This window comes from Pseudophryne corroboree, chromosome 8 (genome assembly GCF_028390025.1).
Source record: "Pseudophryne corroboree isolate aPseCor3 chromosome 8, aPseCor3.hap2, whole genome shotgun sequence".
In the NCBI taxonomy this organism is placed as follows: domain Eukaryota; kingdom Metazoa; phylum Chordata; class Amphibia; order Anura; family Myobatrachidae; genus Pseudophryne; species Pseudophryne corroboree.
The window spans coordinates 341,680,077-341,700,706 of NC_086451.1; the positions used below are offsets into that span (position 1 = coordinate 341,680,077).

At 48.4% G+C, this 20,630-nt stretch overlaps 1 protein-coding gene across 12 annotated transcripts in view; it reads left to right on the forward strand.

Moving 5' to 3' along the window:
• MAP7D3 (MAP7 domain containing 3) overlaps nucleotides 1-20,630 on the forward strand; it is a 221,366-nt gene that overhangs the window by 155,492 nt on the left and 45,244 nt on the right. For all 12 annotated transcript variants that reach the window (XM_063937439.1, XM_063937437.1, XM_063937438.1 and 9 more), the window contains one exon: nucleotides 964-1,093. In XM_063937439.1, the coding sequence (XP_063793509.1) occupies nucleotides 964-1,093 (130 nt within the window). The remainder of the gene's footprint in view (nucleotides 1-963; nucleotides 1,094-20,630) is intronic.

Sequence of the window (20,630 nt, forward strand, 5' to 3'; positions counted from 1 at the left end):
GGTGGAAACAAAATAGTATTAAGACAAGACTGGGTAGTAAGACGAAGAGATAAGAGAGGGCCCTGATTGCATGCTTACAATCTATAGGGAAATGGGCATTAATACACAAGGATAAATGCTACATATTGCATATTGGTCCAGCCAGATTGCAGAGGTTCTTGTGTTCTGTAGGGCCCTGTGTCAGCAGGGTGTGAAAGCGAAGAAAGAAAATATGTAATGTTATTATGTGTAATTGGGTGGGATAGCTTATGGATGTTATGTGCTATTAAGAATGCGTTCTTTGGGGAACAATTTTAAAAGTAGGTGAATGAGATTTAAGGAAGCCACCTCTATTTCAGTATTTCTCAGACATCGCTGATATCACAGCGCCAGTGCTTGTCTGTCCTTTTACAAACACTGGGGAGAGCCTTCTATACTGTATGTCTCATTATTTTTATTCAGCTTTAAACAATATTCTATTCAAAAGTCTACTTAGTGGAAATAACATGGTTATCATCCTGTTTTCTATGAAAATTCTATATCATACCATTATTTAAACTACCTCCACTATTTACTAATTCGCATAAGAAAATTGCAATATCGCACTACAGATTATAGAATGCAAAGAAAAAGATATGTTAAAGCATTCAGTATATCCCAAGGACTTTACTCAATCAGCAGTTTAAGCCAGGTAATTCTTCTAAATAGATACTCCCTTGGGGTCCTGGGATTTTAATATATTTTGTTTTATAAGTGCTGTTAATGTTTAAATGCACAAACAAGAATATTTTTACTTCAGTCATAAGAGCAAGGCTATGTACACAAGAACACTAAAATATTATATTTAATGTCTTTTTCAACACGTATTAAACAGATGTGAAAATAAATCATTTGTACCAAGTGAGACAACTTTTTTTTAAATAAATATTGTTTGAATAGCGCAGCTTGTTACTGGAGGAATATTACATCTGGTTTTGGTTTTAGAATCCAGTAACAAGTCAGGGAGCAACACTGCTGAGGAAGCTGCTAAAATCTTGGCTGAAAATCGGCGTTTTGCACGGGAACAGAGGGAGCGCGAGGAGCAAGAAAGGATTCAAAGACAAGAAGAAGAAAAGTAAGTGATATTTGCTTTATCTTAATGAGGTCTAAAAATCATGCGTTTAAATTGATGTGTAAATGAATTATGATACAAAACCTGAGAGAAACAGTGAAACATGTTCACCAGTGGTTCCCAAACGCGGTGTTCAAGGTACCACAACAGTCCAGGTTTTAAGTATATCCATGCGTAGTTTAATGATTATCTGTTCACAAGCAGGGATATCCCTAAAACCTGGACTGTTGGGGTGCCTTGAGGACTGCATTAGGGAAGCCCTGATCTACAATATAAAACAGGATTTCTCTGACGTCCTAGTGGATGCTGGGGACTCCGTCAGGACCATGGGGAATAGCGGCTCCGCAGGAGACAGGGCACAAAATTTAAAAGTTTGACCACTAGGTGGTGTGTACTGGCTCCTCCCCCTATGACCCTCCTCCAAGCCTCAGTTAGGTTTTTGTGCCCGTCCGAGCAGGGTGCAATCTAGGTGGCTCTCATAAAGAGCTGCTTAGAGTAAAAGTTTTGATAGTTCTATTATTTTCAGTGAGTCCTGCTGGCAACAGGCTCACTGCAACGAGGGACCTAGGGGAGAAGAAGTGAACTCACCTGCGTGCAGGATGGATTTGCTTCTTAGGCTACTGGACACTAGCTCCAGAGGGACGATCACAGGTACAGCCTGGATGGGTCACCGGAGCCGCGCCGCCGACCCCCTTGCAGATGCCGAAGTAAGAAGAGGTCCAGAAACCGGCGGCTGAAGGCTTTTCAGTCTTCATGAGGTAGCGCACAGCACTGCAGCTGTGCGCCATTGCGCTCAGGCACACTTCACACCGGCGGTCACTGAGGGTGCAGGGCGCTGGGGGGGGCGCCCTGGGCAGCAATGTTAATACCTTTCTGGCTAAAAAGAATACATCACATATAGTCCATGAGGATATAAGGTTGTTCCTATATAATTATAGCGCTTTGGTGTGTGCTGGCAAACTCTCCCTCTGTCTCCCCAAAGGGCTAGTGGGGTCCTGTCTTCTATCAGAGCATTCCCTGTGTGTCTGCTGTGTGTCGGTACGTGTGTGTCGACATGTATGAGGACGATGTTGGTGTGGAGGCGGAGCAATTGCCGGTAATGGTGATGTCACCCCCTAGGGAGTCGACACCGGAATGGATGGCTTTGTTTATGGAATTACGTGATAATGTCAGCACGCTGCAAAAGTCGGTTGACGACATGAGACGACCGGCAAACCAGTTAGTACCTGTACAGGCGTCTCAAACACCGTCAGGGGCTGTAAAACGCCCTTTGCCTCAGTCGGTCGACACAGACCCAGACACGGACACCGAATCTAGTGTCGACGGTGAAGAAACAAACGTATTTTCCAGTAGGGCCACACGTTATATGATCACGGCAATGAAGGAGGCTTTGCATATCTCTGATACTGCAAGTACCACAAAAAGGGGTATTATGTGGGGTCTGAAAAAACTACCTGTAGTTTTTCCTGAATCAGAGGAATTGAATGACGTGTGTGATGAAGCGTGGGTTACCCCTGATAAAAAACTGCTAATTTCAAAGAAGTTATTGGCGTTATACCCTTTCCCGCCAGAGGTTAGGGCGCGCTGGGAAACACCCCCTAGGGTGGACAAGGCGCTCACACGTTTATCCAAACAAGTGGCGTTACCGTCTCCTGATACGGCCGCCCTCAAGGATCCAGCTGATAGGAGGCTGGAAAATACTCTAAAAAGTATATACACACATACTGGTGTTATACTGCGACCAGCAATCGCCTCAGCCTGGATGTGCAGTGCTGGGGTGGCTTGGTCGGATTCCCTGACTGAAAATATTGATACCCTGGATAGGGACAGTATTTTATTGACTATAGAGCAATTAAAGGATGCATTCCTTTATATGCAAGATGCACAGAGGGATATCTGCACTCTGGCATCAAGAGTAAGTGCGATGTCCATATCTGCCAGAAGAAGTCTATGGACACGACAGTGGTCAGGCGATGCGGATTCCAAACGGCATATGGAAGTATTGCCGTATAAAGGGGAGGAATTATTTGGGGTCGGTCTATCGGATTTGGTAGCCACGGCAACAGCCGGGAAGTCCACCTTTTTACCTCAAGTCCCCTCCCAGCAGAAAAAGACGCAGTCTTTTCAGCCGCAGTCCTTTCGTTCCTATAAGAACAAGCGAGCAAAAGGACATTCATATTTGCCCCGAGGCAAAGGAAAGGGTAAGAGACTGCAGCAAGCAGCCCCTTCCCAGGAGCAGAAGTCCTCCCCGGCTTCTGCAAAGGCCTCAGCATGACGCTGGGACCTTACAAGCGGACTCAGGGGCGGTGGGGGGTCGCCTCAAGAATTTCAGCGCACAGTGGGCTCACTCGCAGGTGGACCCCTGGATCCTGCAGGTAGTATCTCAGGGTTACAGGTTGGAATTCGAGAAGTCTCCCCCTCGCCGGTTCCTAAAATCTGCTTTGCCAACGTCTCCCTCAGACAGGGCGACGGTATTGGAAGCCATTCACAAGCTGTATTCTCAGCAGGTGATAATCAAGGTACCCCTTCTACAACAGGGAAAGGGGTATTACTCCACGCTATTTGTGGTACCGAAGCCGGACGGCTCGGTAAGACCTATTCTAAATCTGAAATCTCTGAACCTGTACATACAAAAATTCAAGTTCAAGATGGAGTCACTCAGAGCAGTGATAGCGAATCTGGAAGAAGGGGATTTTATGGTGTCCTTGGACATCAAGGATGCTTACCTTCATGTCCCAATTTGCCCTTCACACCAAGGGTACCTCAGGTTCGTGGTACAAAACTGTCATTATCAGTTTCAGACGCTGCCGTTTGGATTGTCCACGGCACCCAGGGTCTTTACCAAGGTAATGGCCAAAATGATGATCCTTCTTCGAAGAGAAGGCGTATTAATTATCCCTTACTTGGACGATCTCCTGATAAGGGCAAGATCCAGAGAACAGCTGGAGGTCGGAGTAGCACTAACTCAAGTAGTGCTCCAACAGCACGGGTGGATTCTGAATTTTCCAAAATCCCAACTGATCCCGACGACACGTCTGCTGTTCCTAGGGATGATTCTGGACACTGTTCAGAAAAAGGTATTTCTTCCGGAGGAGAAAGCCAGGGAGTTATCCGAACGCGTCAGGAACCTCCTAAAACCAGGGACAGTGTCTGTGCATCAATGCACAAGAGTCCTGGGAAAAATGGTGGCTTCTTACGAAGCGATTCCATTCGGCAGATTCCATGCACGAATTTTTCAGTGGGATCTGCTAGACAAATGGTCCGGATCGCATCTGCAGATGCATCAGCGGATAAAATTGTCGACAAGGACAAGGGTCTCTCTGCTATGGGGGTTGCAGAGTGCTCATCTGTTAGAGGGCCGCAGATTCGGCATACAGAACTGGGTCCTAGTGACCACGGATGCCAGCCTGAGAGGCTGGGGAGCGGTCACACAAGGAAGAAACTTCCAGGGCGTGTGGTCAAGCCTGGAAACGTATCTTCACATAAATATACTGGAACTAAGAGCAATCTACAATGCTCTAAGCCTTGCAAAACCTCTGCTTCAGGGTCAGCCGGTGTTGATCCAGTCGGACAACATCACGGCAGTCGCCCACGTAAACAGACAGGGCGACACAAGAAGCAGGAGGGCAATGGCAGAAGCTGCAAGGATTCTTCGCTGGGCGGAAAATCATGTGATAGCACTGTCAGCAGTGTTCACCACATGATTGTAGTCCATTGGGAAAGACCAATGGTGGACATGATGGCGTCCCGCCTCAACAAAAAACTGGACAGGTATTGCGCCAGGTCAAGAGACCCTCAGGCAATAGCTGTGGACGCTCTGGTAACACCATGGGTGTACCAGTCAGTGTATGTGTTCCCTCCTCTGCCTCTCATACCCAAGGTACTGAGAATTATACGGCAAAGGGGAGTAAGAACGATACTAGTGGCTCCGGACTGGCCAAGAAGGACTTGGTACCCGGAACTTCAGGAGATGCTCACGGAAGATCCGTGGCCTCTACCTCTAAGAAGGGATCTGCTTCAGCAGAGACCGTGTCTATTCCAAGACTTACCGCGGCTGCGTTTGACGGCATGGCGGTTGAACGCCGGATCCTAAGGGAAAAAGGCATTCCGGAAGAGGTCATCCCTACCCTGGTCAAAGCCAGGAAGGAGGTGACTGCACAACATTATCACCGCATTTGGAGAAAATATGTTGCATGGTGTGAGGCCAGGAAGGCCTCGACAGAGGAATTTCAACTGGGTCGATTCCTACATTTCCTGCAAACAGGATTATCTATGGGCCTCAAATTAGGGTCCATTAAGGTTCAAATTTCGGCCCTGTCGATTTTCTTCCAGAAAGAATTGGCTTCAGTTCCTGAAGTCCAGACTTTTGTAAAAGGAGTACTACATATACAGCCCCCGGTTGTGCCCCCAGTGGCACCGTGGGATCTCAATGTAGTTTTGGATTTTCTCAAATCCCATTGGTTTGAGCCACTCAAATCGGTAGATTTGAAATATCTTACATGGAAAGTAACCATGCTACTGGCCCTGGCTTCAGCCAGGAGAGTGTCGGAATTGGCGGCTTTATCGTATAAAAGCCCATATCTGATTTTCCATTCGGACAGGGCAGAATTGAGGACACGTCCTCATTTTCTGCCTAAGGTGGTATCAGCGTTTCACCTGAACCAGCCTATTGTGGTGCCTGCGGCTACTAGCGATTTGGAGGATTCCAAGTTGCTGGACGTTGTCAGAGCATTGAAAATATATATTTCAAGGACGGCTGGAGTCAGAAAATCTGACTCGCTGTGTATACTGTATGCACCCAACAAGCTGGGTGCTCCTGCTTCTAAGCAGACGATTGCTCGTTGGATTTGTAGCACAATTCAACTGGCACATTCTGTGGCCACAGCCTAAATCTGTCAATGCCCACTCCACAAGGAAGGTGGGCTCATCTTGGGCGGCTGCCCGAGGGGTCTCGGCATTACAACTCTGCCGAGCAGCTACGTGGTCAGGGGAGAACACGTTTGTAAAATTCTACAAATTTGATACCCTGGCTAAGGAGGACCTGGAGTTCTCTTATTCGGTGCTGCAGAGTCATCCGCACTCTCCCGCCCGTTTGGGAGCTTTGGTATAATCCCCATGGTCCTTACGGAGTCCCCAGCATCCACTAGGACGTCAGAGAAAATAAGAATTTACTCACCGGTAATTCTATTTCTCGTAGTCCGTAGTGGATGCTGGGCGCCCATCCCAAGTGCGGATTGTCTGCAATACTTGTACATAGTTATTGTTACAAAAAAATCGGGTTGTTTATTGTTGTGAGCCATCTTTTCAGAGGCTCCTACGTTATCATACTGTTAACTGGGTTCAGATCACAAGTTGTACGGTGTGATTGGTGTGGCTGGTATGAGTCTTACCCGGGATTCAAAATCCTTCCTTATTGTGTACGCTCGTCCGGGCACAGTATCCTAACTGAGGCTTGGAGGAGGGTCATAGGGGGAGGAGCCAGTACACACCACCTAGTGGTCAAACTTTTAAATTTTGTGCCCTGTCTCCTGCGGAGCCGCTATTCCCCATGGTCCTGACGGAGTCCCCAGCATCCACTACGGACTACGAGAAATAGAATTACCGGTGAGTAAATTCTTATTTTTTGTACTTAACTGATAATTTCTTTTTTCTGTCAGCCACTAGGGGACACTGGCACAACTTCAAGACTGGGGAGATGATGGTGGCTTACAGGGAGCTGGCACTTTAAATAATCTAAGAAGTGAAACAGGCACCTCCCCCTCTATCCCCCATCATCCCTCTATTTTGAATTTGTGCCGAGGGAGCTGGTCACTGCTGACTGAGCCCCAGCTCAGTTACTACTTTTATTTATTTATTATTTCAAGGGACTTGGTTCCCTTTGCCTCAGGAACCCTTTGCCACTTATTGAGAGAAGTGATGTCCGGGTCACACACCAGCATCGTCAAGCTGCACAAGGAGAACAGCGCTTAACAGAGAAGCACTGTTTCTGCCAAGCAAGCCGCATCCTGAGGCATCTGGTAGGGTGAGTGAGCTCCTTATGGGGGCACTGTGCGGCATCACAGCGGCTGGCACCTGCCTCCCCTCCTCTGTTATCGCTGACCGCGGTTAGCGTAATCCCCTCTGCACTGCTGCGCTGACAGTACACAGCGCGTAGGCGTGGGGGAATTAGTGCAGTGGCCGCATCAAGCGTTCCTCCTCTACTGTGCTGACCTGCATCCATCACAGCGCCAGCACCCGTACCTCCTCTCCCCGCTGATCTAGTGCCCGCGACAGCTTCAAGGTCTCCCTGCGCTGCCGTGCTGACAGTAAACAGCGCGGCAGCTTATGTCAGCGCTGAAACTCATAGCGATGAGGCTTTGGAATACCTGCAGGGAGCTGCATACCCTAGTGGCCTGAGGCTTTGGAATACACAGCTGGCCAAAAGCTAAATTGATTATATTAAGGCACCCACTCAAAATGGCACTTGGGGACCTGGTGAGACATGTGCCTCTGCATAGGGGACAGGGGCTGAGTTGGTGGGGTTTTAACTTGTCATTCAAACAAAAGGCGCCTTCTTCGGCTAGGCAGCTCATTGAATGGCCACATTGTTTCTTCTCTCCTTAGGAATCTGCACACAGAAAGCTCACACAGATGATTCCTCCCTCTGTGATGCATGTGCTGCGGAGGTTACATTAGTTAATCCATCCCAAGACGCAAATTTTCCCCCCTGGGCGGTTGCGCTAACAGGAAACATCTCACAATTATATACTGAGGTGGCTGCTTTACGTACGGATGACTAGTGAGACAGTTAGGGAGATTCCTCAAAGTGATGTAATTTCTACAGAACCACCTTGGGTGACAGTTTTAGCCAAGTTAGTAGAGAGTCTCACAAAACGATTGGACTCATCCAATAAACAGCCGCAGACAGTTTCCAAGGTTAAGAAACGTCTAGTACCCATAATTCTTCAGTCCGATGAATCCAGAGAAGAACTTCTTTCTCAAGACGAAGCTGATGAGGACGAGCGTGAGTGGGCGAAATTACAGACGCAGATGACAAAGTTCCATCGGAACCTTTTCATGGGGTTGAACCTCTTATTTCTCTATCGTCCTAGTGGATGCTGGGGTTCCTAAAAGGACCATGGGGAATAGCGGCTCCGCAGGAGACAGGGCACAAAAAGTAAAGCTTTACGATCAGGTGGTGTGTACTGGCTCCTCCCCCTATGACCCTCCTCCAAGCCTCAGTTAGATTTTTGTGCCCGGCCGAGAAGGGTGCAATCTAGGTGGCTCTCCTAAAGAGCTGCTTAGAAAAGTTTAGCTTAGGTTTTTTATTTTACAGTGAGTCCTGCTGGCAACAGGATCACTGCAACGAGGGACTTAGGGGAGAAGAAGTGAACTCACCTGCGTGCAGGATGGATTGGCTTCTTGGCTACTGGACATTAGCTCCAGAGGGACGATCACAGGTACAGCCTGGATGGTCACCGGAGCCTCGCCGCCGGCCCCCTTGCAGATGCTGAAACGAGAAGCGGTCCAGAATCGGCGGCAGAAGACTCCTCAGTCTTCTTAAGGTAGCGCACAGCACTGCAGCTGTGCGCCATTTTCCTCTCAGCACACTTCACACGGCAGTCACTGAGGGTGCAGGGCGCTGGGAGGGGGGCGCCCTGGGAGGCAAATGAAAACCTTTTTTGGCTAAAAATACCTCACATATAGCCTCCGGGGGCTATATGGAGATATTTAACCCCTGCCAGAATCCACTAAAGAGCGGGAGACGAGCCCGCCGAAAAAGGGGCGGGGCCTATCTCCTCAGCACACAGCGCCATTTTCCTCACACAGCTCCGCTGGTCAGGAAGGCTCCCAGGCTCTCCCCTGCACTGCACTACAGAAACAGGGTAAAACAAGAGAGGGGGGGCAAAATTGTGGCAAAACTATATTATTAAAGCAGCTATACAGGGAGCACTTATTATAAGGCTTACCCTGTCATATATAGCGCTTTTGGTGTGTGCTGGCAAACTGTCCCTCTGTCTCCCCAAAGGGCTAGTGGGGTCCTGTCTTCGTTAAGAGCATTCCCTGTGTGTCTGCTGTGTGTCGGTACGTGTGTGTCGACATGTATGAGGACGATATTGGTGTGGAGGCGGAGCAATTGCCAAATATGGGGATGTCACCTCCTAGGGGGTCGACACCAGAATGGATGCCTTTATTTATGGAATTACGGGATAGTGTCAACACGCTAAAGCAGTCGTTTGACGACATGAGACGGCCGGACAATCAATTAGTGCCTGTCCAGGCGCCTCAAACACCGTCAGGGGCTGTAAAACGCCCTTTGCCTCAGTCGGTCGACACAGACCCAGACACAGGCACTGATTCCAGTGGCGACGGTGACGAATCAACCGTATTTTCTAGTAGGGCCACACGTTATATGATTTTGGCAATGAAGGAGGCGTTACATATTGCTGATACTACAGGTACCACAAAACAGGGTATCATGTGGGGTGTGAAAAAACTACCTATAGTTTTTCCTGAATCAGATGAATTAAATGAGGTGTGTGATGAAGCGTGGGTTGCCCCCGATAAAAAAATGCTAATTTCAAAGAAGTTATTGGCTTTATACCCTTTCCCGCCAGAGGTTAGGGCGCGCTGGGAAACACCTCCTAGGGTGGACAAGGCGCTCACACGCTTATCAAAACAAGTGGCGTTACCCTCTCCTGAGACGGCCGCACTTAAAGATCCAGCAGATAGGAGGATGGAAAATATCCAAAAAAGTATATACACACATACAGGTGTTATACTACGACCAGCTATAGCGACAGCCTGGATGTGCAGTGCTGGGGTAGCTTGGTCAGAGTCCCTGATTGAAAATATTGATACCCTGGATAGGGACAATGTTTTACTGTCTTTAGAGCAAATAAAGGATGCATTTCTTTATATGCGTGATGCACAGAGGGATATCTGCACACTGGCATCACGGGTAAGTGCTATGTCCATTTCGGCCAGAAGAAGTTTATGGACGCGACAGTGGTCAGGCGATGCGGACTCAAAACGGCATATGGAAGTTTTGCCGTATAAAGGGGAGGAGTTATTTGGCGTCGGTCTATCGGATTTGGTGGCCACGGCTACAGCCGGGAAATCCACCTTTTTACCTCAAGTCACTCCCCAACAAAAAAAGACACCGACTTTTCAACCGCAGCCCTTTCGTTCCTTTAAAAACAAGAGAGCAAAGGGATATTCATATCTGCCACGAGGCAGAGGAAGGGGGAAGAGACAGCAACAGGCAGCTCCTTCCCAGGAACAGAAGCCCTCCCCCGCTTCTACAAAAGCCTCAGCATGACGCTGGGGCTTCTCAAGCGGACTCGGGGGCGGTGGGGGGTCGTCTCAAGAATTTCAGCGCGCAGTGGGCTCACTCGCAGGTAGATCCCTGGATCCTGCAGATAATATCTCAGGGGTACAGGTTGGAACTAGAGACGGATCCACCTCGCCGTTTCCTGAAGTCTGCTTTACCAACGTCCCCCTCCGACAGGGTGACGGTCTTGGAAGCCATTCACAAGCTGTACTCTCAGCAGGTGATAGTCAAGGTACCCCTTTTACAACAAGGAAAGGGGTATTATTCCACTCTATTTGTGGTACCGAAGCCGGATGGCTCGGTAAGACCTATTCTAAATCTGAAATCCTTGAACCTGTACATAAAGAAGTTCAAGTTCAAGATGGAGTCACTCAGAGCAGTGATAGCGAACCTGGAAGAAGGGGACTTTATGGTATCCTTGGACATCAAGGATGCGTATCTCCACGTTCCAATTTACCCCTCACACCAGGGGTACCTCAGGTTCGTCGTACAGAACTGTCACTATCAGTTTCAGACGCTGCCGTTCGGATTGTCCACGGCACCTCGGGTCTTTACCAAGGTAATGGCCGAGATGATGATTCTTCTTCGAAGAAAAGGCGTATTAATTATCCCATACTTGGACGATCTCCTAATAAGGGCAAGGTCCAGAGAACAGCTAGAGATGGGATTAGCACTGTCTCAAGAAGTGCTAAAACAGCACGGGTGGATTCTGAATATTCCAAAATCCCAGTTAATTCCGACAACACGTCTGCTGTTCCTAGGGATGATTCTGGACACGGTTCAGAAAAAGGTTTTTCTCCCGGAGGAAAAAGCCAAGGAGTTATCCGAGCTTGTCAGGAACCTCCTAAAACCAGGAAAGGTGTCTGTACATCAATGCACAAGAGTCCTGGGAAAAATGGTGGCTTCTTACGAAGCAATTCCATTCGGCAGATTCCACGCAAGAATTTTCCAGAGGGATCTGTTGGACAAATGGTCAGGGTCGCATCTTCAGATGCACCAGCGGATAACCCTGTCTCCAAGGACAAGGGTATCTCTTCTGTGGTGGTTGCAGAGTGCTCATCTATTGGAGGGCCGCAGATTCGGCATACAGGATTGGATCCTGGTGACCACGGACGCCAGCCTGAGAGGCTGGGGAGCAGTCACACAAGGAAGAAACTTCCAGGGCGTGTGGTCGAGCCTGGAAACGTCTCTTCACATAAACATTCTGGAACTAAGAGCAATCTACAATGCTCTAAGCCAGGCAGAACCTCTGCTTCAAGGAAAACCGGTGTTGATCCAGTCGGACAACATCACGGCAGTCGCCCATGTGAACAGACAGGGCGGCACAAGAAGCAGGAGTGCAATGGCAGAAGCTGCAAGGATTCTTCGCTGGGCAGAGAATCATGTGATAGCACTGTCAGCAGTGTTCATCCCGGGAGTGGACAACTGGGAAGCAGACTTCCTCAGCAGACACGACCTTCACCCGGGAGAGTGAGGACTTCATCCAGAAGTTTTCCACATGCTGGTAACCCGTTGGGAAAGACCAATGGTGGACATGATGGCGTCTCGCCTCAACAAAAAACTGGACAGGTATTGCGCCAGGTCAAGAGATCCGCAGGCAATAGCTGTGGACGCGCTGGTAACGCCTTGGGTGTACCAGTCGGTGTATGTGTTTCCTCCTCTGCCTCTCATACCAAAAGTATTGAGAATTATACGGCAAAGAGGCGTAAGAACGATACTAGTGGTTCCGGATTGGCCAAGAAGGACTTGGTACAACGGAACTTCAAGAGATGATCACGGAAGATCCGTGGCCTCTACCTCTGAGAAGGGACTTGCTTCAGCAGGGTCCCTGTCTGTTTCAAGACTTACCGCGGCTGCGTTTGACGGCATGGCGGTTGAACGCCGGATCCTAAAGGAAAAAGGCATGCCGGAAGAAGTCATTCCTACTTTGATTAAAGCAAGGAAGGAAGTAACCGCGCAACATTATCACCGCATTTGGCGAAAATATGTTGCGTGGTGCGAGGATCGGAGTGCTCCGACGGAGGAATTTCAACTGGGTCGATTCCTACATTTCCTGCAATCAGGATTGTCTATGGGTCTCAAATTGGGATCTATTAAGGTTCAAATTTCGGCCCTGTCGATTTTCTTCCAAAAAGAATTGGCTTCAGTTCCTGAAGTCCAGACTTTTGTTAAGGGAGTGCTGCATATACAGCCCCCTGTGGTGCCTCCAGTGGCACCGTGGGATCTCAATGTTGTTTTGGACTTTCTCAAATCTCATTGGTTTGAACCACTAAAAACTGTGGATTTGAAATATCTCACATGGAAAGTGACCATGCTACTAGCCCTGGCTTCGGCCAGGAGAGTGTCAGAACTGGCAGCTTTATCTTACAAAAGCCCATATCTGATTTTCCATTCGGACAGGGCAGAACTGCGGACTCGTCCGCATTTTCTCCCTAAGGTGGTGTCAGCATTTCATCTGAACCAACCTATTGTAGTGCCTGCGGCTACAAGCGACTTGGAGGACTCCAAGTTGTTGGACGTTGTCAGAGCTTTAAAAATATACATTTCAAGGACAGCTGGAGTCAGGAAATCTGACTCGCTGTTTATACTATATGCTCCCAACAAGTTGGGCGCTCCTGCGTCTAAGCAGACTATTGCTCGCTGGATTTGTAGTACGATTCAGCTTGCACATTCTGTGGCAGGCCTGCCACAGCCAAAATCGGTAAAAGCCCACTCCACAAGGAAGGTGGGTTCTTCTTGGGCGGCTGCCCGAGGGGTCTCGGCATTACAACTCTGCCGAGCGGCTACGTGGTCGGGGGAGAACACGTTTGTAAAATTCTACAAATTTGATACCCTGGCTAAGGAGGACCTGGAGTTCTCTCATTCGGTGCTGCAGAGTCATCCGCACTCTCCCGCCCGTTTGGGAGCTTTGGTATAATCCCCATGGTCCTTTCAGGAACCCCAGCATCCACTAGGACGATAGAGAAAATAAGAATTTACTTACCGATAATTCTATTTCTCGGAGTCCGTAGTGGATGCTGGGCGCCCATCCCAAGTGCGGATTATCTGCATTACTTGTACATAGTTACAAAAATCGGGTTATTATTGTTGTGAGCCATCTTTTCAGAGGCTCCGCTGTTATCATACTGTTAACTGGGTTTAGATCACAGGTTGTACGGTGTGATTGGTGTGGCTGGTATGAGTCTTACCCGGGATTCATAAATCCTTCCTTATTGTGTACGCTCGTCCGGGCACAGTACCTAACTGAGGCTTGGAGGAGGGTCATAGGGGGAGGAGCCAGTACACACCACCTGATCGTAAAGCTTTACTTTTTGTGCCCTGTCTCCTGCGGAGCCGCTATTCCCCATGGTCCTTTCAGGAACCCCAGCATCCACTACGGACTCCGAGAAATAGAATTATCGGTAAGTAAATTCTTATTTTTAGCTATAAGACAAGTTTTGAACCTTCCGAGACTACAACGCCAGATTCGCCAGATACTGCGTTATTTGGTAGAAAACAGCGTTCATTGGTCACGTATCATTTTTCAAAGAAGCTGAATGATCAGCTGACGGAGTCTTGTAAAACCCCGGACAAGCGATTTCAGATGCCCAAAAGATTCCTCACTATTTATCAGTTTCCATCGGCTATGACGGATAAATGGGAGAAGTCACCTCGAGTGGACCCTCCAGTCTTTCCAGGTTGTCCAAAAAGAGAGCATTACTTGTTCCAGGCGCAAATTCTTTGAAAGACCCGTCTGACCGGATGCTGGACACCATGTTGAATTCCATCTATTTAGCCACAGGTGTCGCACTTAGATCAATCTTGGTGAGTGCCTGGGTGAACAAAGCAGTGGAGCATTGGGCCACTAAGTTGATTAAAGATTTACAAGAGGGAGTGCCTTTAGAAGAAGTAGTGATTCTAGTGGAACACATTAAGGAATCCGCTATATACAGTACCTAGAAGTGGCTAGAAATATCGGACAAGTTAACTCGAGGCTCTCAGCAGCTACTATTGCTGCCAAAAGAGCCCTTTGGCTGAGGTCATTGCAAGTAGACACAGAGTCAAAAAGAGCGGTGGAGGCACGACCATTTACAGGTGACATTTTTCTTGGTAAAGAACTAGACACGTTAATTCTACAAGCTATGGGTCGTAAATCTACCTTCTTACCGACCCTTCCACCGCTCTTATGCTGGAACTTCCTTTCGTTCCACTCAACCTTTCAGAGGACGCGGAAGAGCTACACCCTTGCGAGGTAGAGGTCGCGGCAAGCAACCAGTCGCTGTTTGTGGCCAGGACCCAAAACCTACAGAAAAGACCGTGGCATGTCGGTCTTCCTTCTCACCGGGCCCAGGTACGGTGGGAGCTCGGTTTCGAAAAAATTTCAGGATGCCTGGTTCAAGATATCCAACAATGCATAGATTCGAAATATTATCTTCCAAGGGTATAAGTTAGATTTCTAAGTTTTACCGCCAAATATTTTAAGACAAGTCTTCCCATCCTTCAGGACAAACGTTTAGTCCTTCAAGGAGCAATACAGACCTTAGTAGACTCAGCTGTGCTAATGCCGGTACCACTGAGTCAACGAAAGAAGGGTTACTATTCCAATATTTCCGTAGTTCCAAAACCAGACTGTACGGTAAGACCAATCCTAAACCTGAAATCATTGAATCAGTTTCTGACTTATTACTGGTTCAAGATGGAGTTGTTCAGCTCAGTAATTTTGAGTCTGGAACCCAAGGAATTCATGATATCTCTGGACATTAAGAATGCATATCTCCACATTCCGATCTGGAAGCCTCACCAAGCGTTTCTTAAGTTCGCGATTCAACAGGATCATTTTCAGTTCCGAGCCTTACCATTTGGACTGTCCCTAACACCCAGAGTGTTTACGAAGGTCATGTCGATGATGATTGCTCACCTCAGATCATTTGGGAGTCACAATAATACCATACCTAGATGACGTACTCAAAGCTACATCTGATCTTATTGTCCAGGAGCATGCTCTTTTAACATACAATGTGTTGGTGGAACACGGATAGATAACCAATTTTAGAAAATACAACCTTCAGCCGTCACAGCGTCTCTAGTTTCTCTGTGTGATCCTGGACACCAACGTACAGTGTGTTTCTGACACAGGACAAAGCTCTGAGTATACAGAAACTGGTCCAGGCTGTTCTCCGGCCATGACTGTTATCAGTCCATTTATGCATTCGTCTGCTTGGGAAGATGGTAGATACTTTAGAAACTCTGGAGTTTGGCCGTTTTCATTCACGTCCTTTCCAGTTGGGCCTGTTACATCAATGGTTGGGGTCTCACTTACACCTTCGACAGTTAGTTCGTCTAACTCCAGAGACGCGACTTTCGCTTCTTTGGAGCTGCACAATCTCACTGCGGGCAGGCAGTTCGGTGTATGCGACTGGACACTGCTCATGACGGATGCCAGCCTCAGGGGATGGGGCGTGGTTGTGTTGGACTCCCATCTTCAGGACCACTGGTCTCCACAGGAATCACTGTTGCCAATAAATGTGTTGGAACTGAGAGTGATCTACAATACGCTGGTACAAGCCGCCCACATTCTTCGATTCAAGGCGATAAAAGTTCAATCGTACAATGCGACTGCCGTAGCGTACATAAACAAACAAGGTGGAACTCAGTCGCCAGGCGATGCGAGAGGTGTCACGCATTCTCTAATGGGCAGAACGCAACGCAGTAATTCTCCTTGACGGTATTCATTCCAGGAGTGGACAGTTGGGAAGCAGATTACCTCAGCTGGCAGGATCTACATCCAGGAGAATGGGCACTTCACCCGGAGTTGTTAGACGCTCTGATTCAACGCTGGGGGTGTCCAGACGTGGTTCTCATGGCGTCCCGTCTCAATCATCAGCTTCCTCGATACATCTCCAGAACATGGGATCCTAAAGCGGAAGCTGTGGACGCCCTGTCCGTGCCTTGACCGTACAACCTAGCATACGTGTTTCCTCCTCTCCCTCTACTGTCTCAAATTCTCAAGAGAATCAAACTGGAGTCAATCACCTGCGCTTTCTTCTAGGGTTGGAGTCCGGACCCCGTCTAGGATCCCTAAAGGTTCAGGTATCTGTTTTATCAATATTTATTTGATTTTTTCAGAAACTGCTAGCGCTCCTGTCAGATGTGCAAACCTTTCTACAAGAGCTTCTACGGGTATAACCTTGTTTGTTCCACCTACTGCTCCTTGGGATTTAAATCTGGTGTTGTATTTTCTACAGTCACCCTGTTTTGAACCTTTGGTGACCCAGACCTTAAATATTTTACTTGGAAGACTGCTTTTCTACTAGCCATAGCTTCAGCCGGAGGGTCTCTGAATTAAGTGCCTTGTCTTGCAGACCTCTCGTCTTGATTTATCTCATCCTGATCAGGCGGAGTTGAGAACACATGCCTCTTTCCTTCCCAAGGTAGTGTCTGCTTTTCATATCAATCAGCCTATTGTGGTTCCATCTTTGCAGGACAATTCTGGGACACCTTATTTTCTGGATGTACTGAAAACCTTGAAGATCTACGTAGAGTGGACTGCGCCTTTAAGGAAGTCTTATGCTTTATCCATGCTTTATGATGTCCCTCGTCACGGGTGGCCTGCTACTAAGCAGACACTGGCCTGCTGGGTTAAGTTGACTTATTCGTCTGGCGACCTCCAGTATCCATTGCTGCCCACTCTACACGCTCAGTTGGGTCTTCATAGTACATGTCTCAACTCTATCAAGCAGCCACTTGGTCTAGTATTCATACGTTTACTAAATTCTACAAGTTTGATAGCTTTGCGGCTTCATCTTCACGGTTTGGCCGTCTTGTTTTGCAAGTTCCTCAGCGATCTCCCGCCCAGGGGGGGGGGGGGCTTTGGGACGTCCCCACAGTCTTGAAGTTGTGCCAGTGTCCCCTAGTGACTGCCAGAAAAGGGAGGATTTTGGTACTTACTGATAAATCCCTTTTTCGGAAGCCATAGGGGACACTGGCCGCCCGCTTGTCGCTGTTCTCTTGCCGCCTTTGTTCTGTTGTGTTTTGATTGTTATATGTCTCTTCCCTCATATAGTTTCTATCCTCTTGTTCCAGTCTCCTCTCTGCTAATTCATAACTGAGGGATGATGGGGGATAAAGGGGAAGGAGCCTGTTTCACTTCTAAGATTATCGAAAGTACCAGCTCCCTGTAAGCCACCATCATCACCCCACAATCTTGAAGTTGTGCCAGTGTCCCCTATAACTTCCAAAAAAGTGATTTATCGGTAAGTACCAAAATCCTCCTTTCGCTGATTCCAGAGGAAACTCTGGGGGTATATTAGGTGGCACAAGTGGCCTAGGCACTTTCAACTTAACCTTCCTATCAATGCTATCTGCAAGGATATTAGAAAGAGGAATAGTTAGTCTTAGTGTAGCTATGGGAGTATCCAATTCCAATAGGGGAAGATTCCCTTCTAGTCCTACAGTATTTGCAGTGGGTAAAAGGATGCCGGCTTCCTGGAGGCCTGTAACATTTTATTGGAATGTGGCCACATGTCAGTTAGTAAATCTTCCAGCTGAGCCCAGTGGTGTAGAAGGAGGTCCAGCATCAGTTGTAGGTATGTAGACATTTGCAGCAGAAAGTGGTTTTGATGTCTGTCTAGGTAAGACAACCTAAAACTGGCAGGTCAAATTCACCAGAGAAGATTTACTGATGATAGTGACCTACAGTGCTCAACAACACAGTATATGGTGAGCCAGCAAACTCCTCAGACACAGAGCAGAAAGGAATTAGGTGAAAAATGAATTAGGAATAACACCTAACTTTCTTCTTTGGGTTCCATAGGGCTCCACAGGGAGACAGTGGGGTGTAGGTGGGGGCAAAGGACCACGCACCAAACAGTTATTTTATTTGTCTTTGTTTACTGAACGAGTAGCAGCGCTAGGTAGTTCTAAGGACTCCAGCCAGGTACTTCCGGCGGGGCAACGTAGAGCGCAGCTATCACTGCTCCTGCGGGAAACCCCAGGACTGCAAGCCGGCATCCGGGGGCAGTTAAGGCGATAAGGACTGGAGGAGCTGGTGTGGACCCCTATTCGTCCGGGACTCCACTATACCACTAGGGCTTTTCTACTGGCATAGGCACTACTTTTAAGACCAGAGTACCAGTGCGTAGCACCAGCATAGGGAAGGTCAGCACTCTGCCTGTGATCCCTCCCCCAGCTCAGGGTGCCATTTCACTGGGGTCTCCCTGTTACTGAGATGCTTCTCCTCCCTCTTCCTCCCCCCATGGCAGCCATTCTCAGTTGCAGCTTCATGTCTACGGGAATGCTGGGTCAAGTCTCCCTGTATACCTCTCCAAGGAGCTAGGTTATACCGTGCTTGCTCTGTCCCACCTAACCAGCCAGTATCTCCAGCCCCTGTGCAGGATCCCACTGGGCTTCTTTCTCTCGTTTACTGGGTCAGATAGTTGACCGCCTGCCACCCCTGCTGTTATTCCCCCTATGGGATTCTCCGCAGATACATCCTGCTATTCCAGTCCCAGCCATGACTCCCGACTATACCAGTTCCAACCATGAACACCCACTTGGGTGGACGTGCTCTCTACCTCTGTACAAAGCCTGGCACAAACCTCTGCGGCTTTGCAACAGATGTTACAGAGCGACAGGCCTCTGTCCTCTAGTGCCACTAGGCGTTCTGTTTCCTCCTCTCAATCTACACAGTTTACAGATTCATAGGCTTCCTCTGTTGAGTAAAGGGAGGCTGATGTCTCTCTGAGTGTCCCTCAAGGGGAGGAGCATCGGGCTGCCTTGGATGTACCTGCCCTTGTAAGAGCAGTCAAATCTATCCCTCTAATTGAAGAATAGGAGCCTGCCCACGAATCTAAACTGCTCTTTAAGCTCCAAAAGGTAGTCAAGGCTGAATTTCCTCAGCCTGAGCATCTTATGGAGCTCAGACGTGAAGCTTGGAATACTCCTGCCAAAAAAAAGTTTCCACTCCCTACGCGACTAACTTCATTCCACCCTGTTCCAGCAGCTGACTGTGCCAATTGGGAGACTCCTCCACTTGTGGATTCTTATGTAACCCGTTTGGTTAAATCCTCCACCTTGCCTGTATCGTCAACTTCTTCCATAAAAGAGACTATGGATAGAAGGATTGAAGCTTGTCTCAAGTCTATCTATTCCCTTACAGGTGCTATTACTAGACCTACTTTGGCCATTGACTGGGTAGCCAAGGCTATTGAACACCGGGCTGACGCTTTGGAGGAAGGGCTTTCCTTAGACGTTTCACGGGAATATCTGTCTCACCTCTCACATATCAGAGAGGCTGCCTCTTACATAGTGGAGGCGGTTCTGGATTCGGGTCTCCTGGCTTTTAAGGCACCTACTACTTGACTGGTCGCCCGCCGCAACCTCTGGTTCCGCTCGTGGAAAGCGGACATGGACAGATGCCTGGGTGCAAGGCGCGGTCTCTCACGGGTACGCTGTCTTATTCAAAAGATTGCCCCCGAAACAGTTCTTTTGCACAGGCCCCCCATCGGACCCAAGCAAGGCTCTGGCCCTCCAAAGGGTTAGTCAGTCCCTCCAGCAATCAGAAGTGATAGTGCCAGTCCCTTAGTCACAACGCGGGATCGGTCTCTATTTCACCCTGTTCTTGGTTCAGAACCCAACGGGTCTCATCGACCTATCCTCAATCTCAAATCTCTCAACAAGTTTGTCAGAGTACCCAGGTTATGTATGGAAACCCTACGCTCTATTGTCTTAGCTTTGGAGCCTGAGGACTTTATGGTGTCCCTGGATGTTCAGGATGCTTATCTGCATATCCCTATAGCACCCTCTCATACGGTTTGCTATCCTTCAACAACATTACCAGTTTCGGGCTCTGCCTTTTGGTATTTCTTTGTTTTTAGGGAGTCTGAATACTTCCTTATCTGGACAACCTGCTTCTTCTGACGCACTTCCCGAAAGTCCGGCAGCGCCATCTCCTACTGACGATTGCCTTCCTCCAGCTACACTGCTTGCTCATCAACTGGCCTAAGTCATCCCTCACGCCTTCGCCGAGGATGCTACATTTGGTAGCTCTACTGGAGTCTCGGTTACAGAGGCTTTTCCTGGCTGCTGACAAAATTTAAGCACTAGAGCAACGAGTAGACAAGTTGCTGCACAGTCACCAAATGTCCATCCACTCGGCCATGCAGGTCCTAGGATCTATGGTCTCCAGTTCCATTGCAGGCCTCTACAACACCTGATCCTCTCCCGGTGGAACAGACAACCACATCTGAT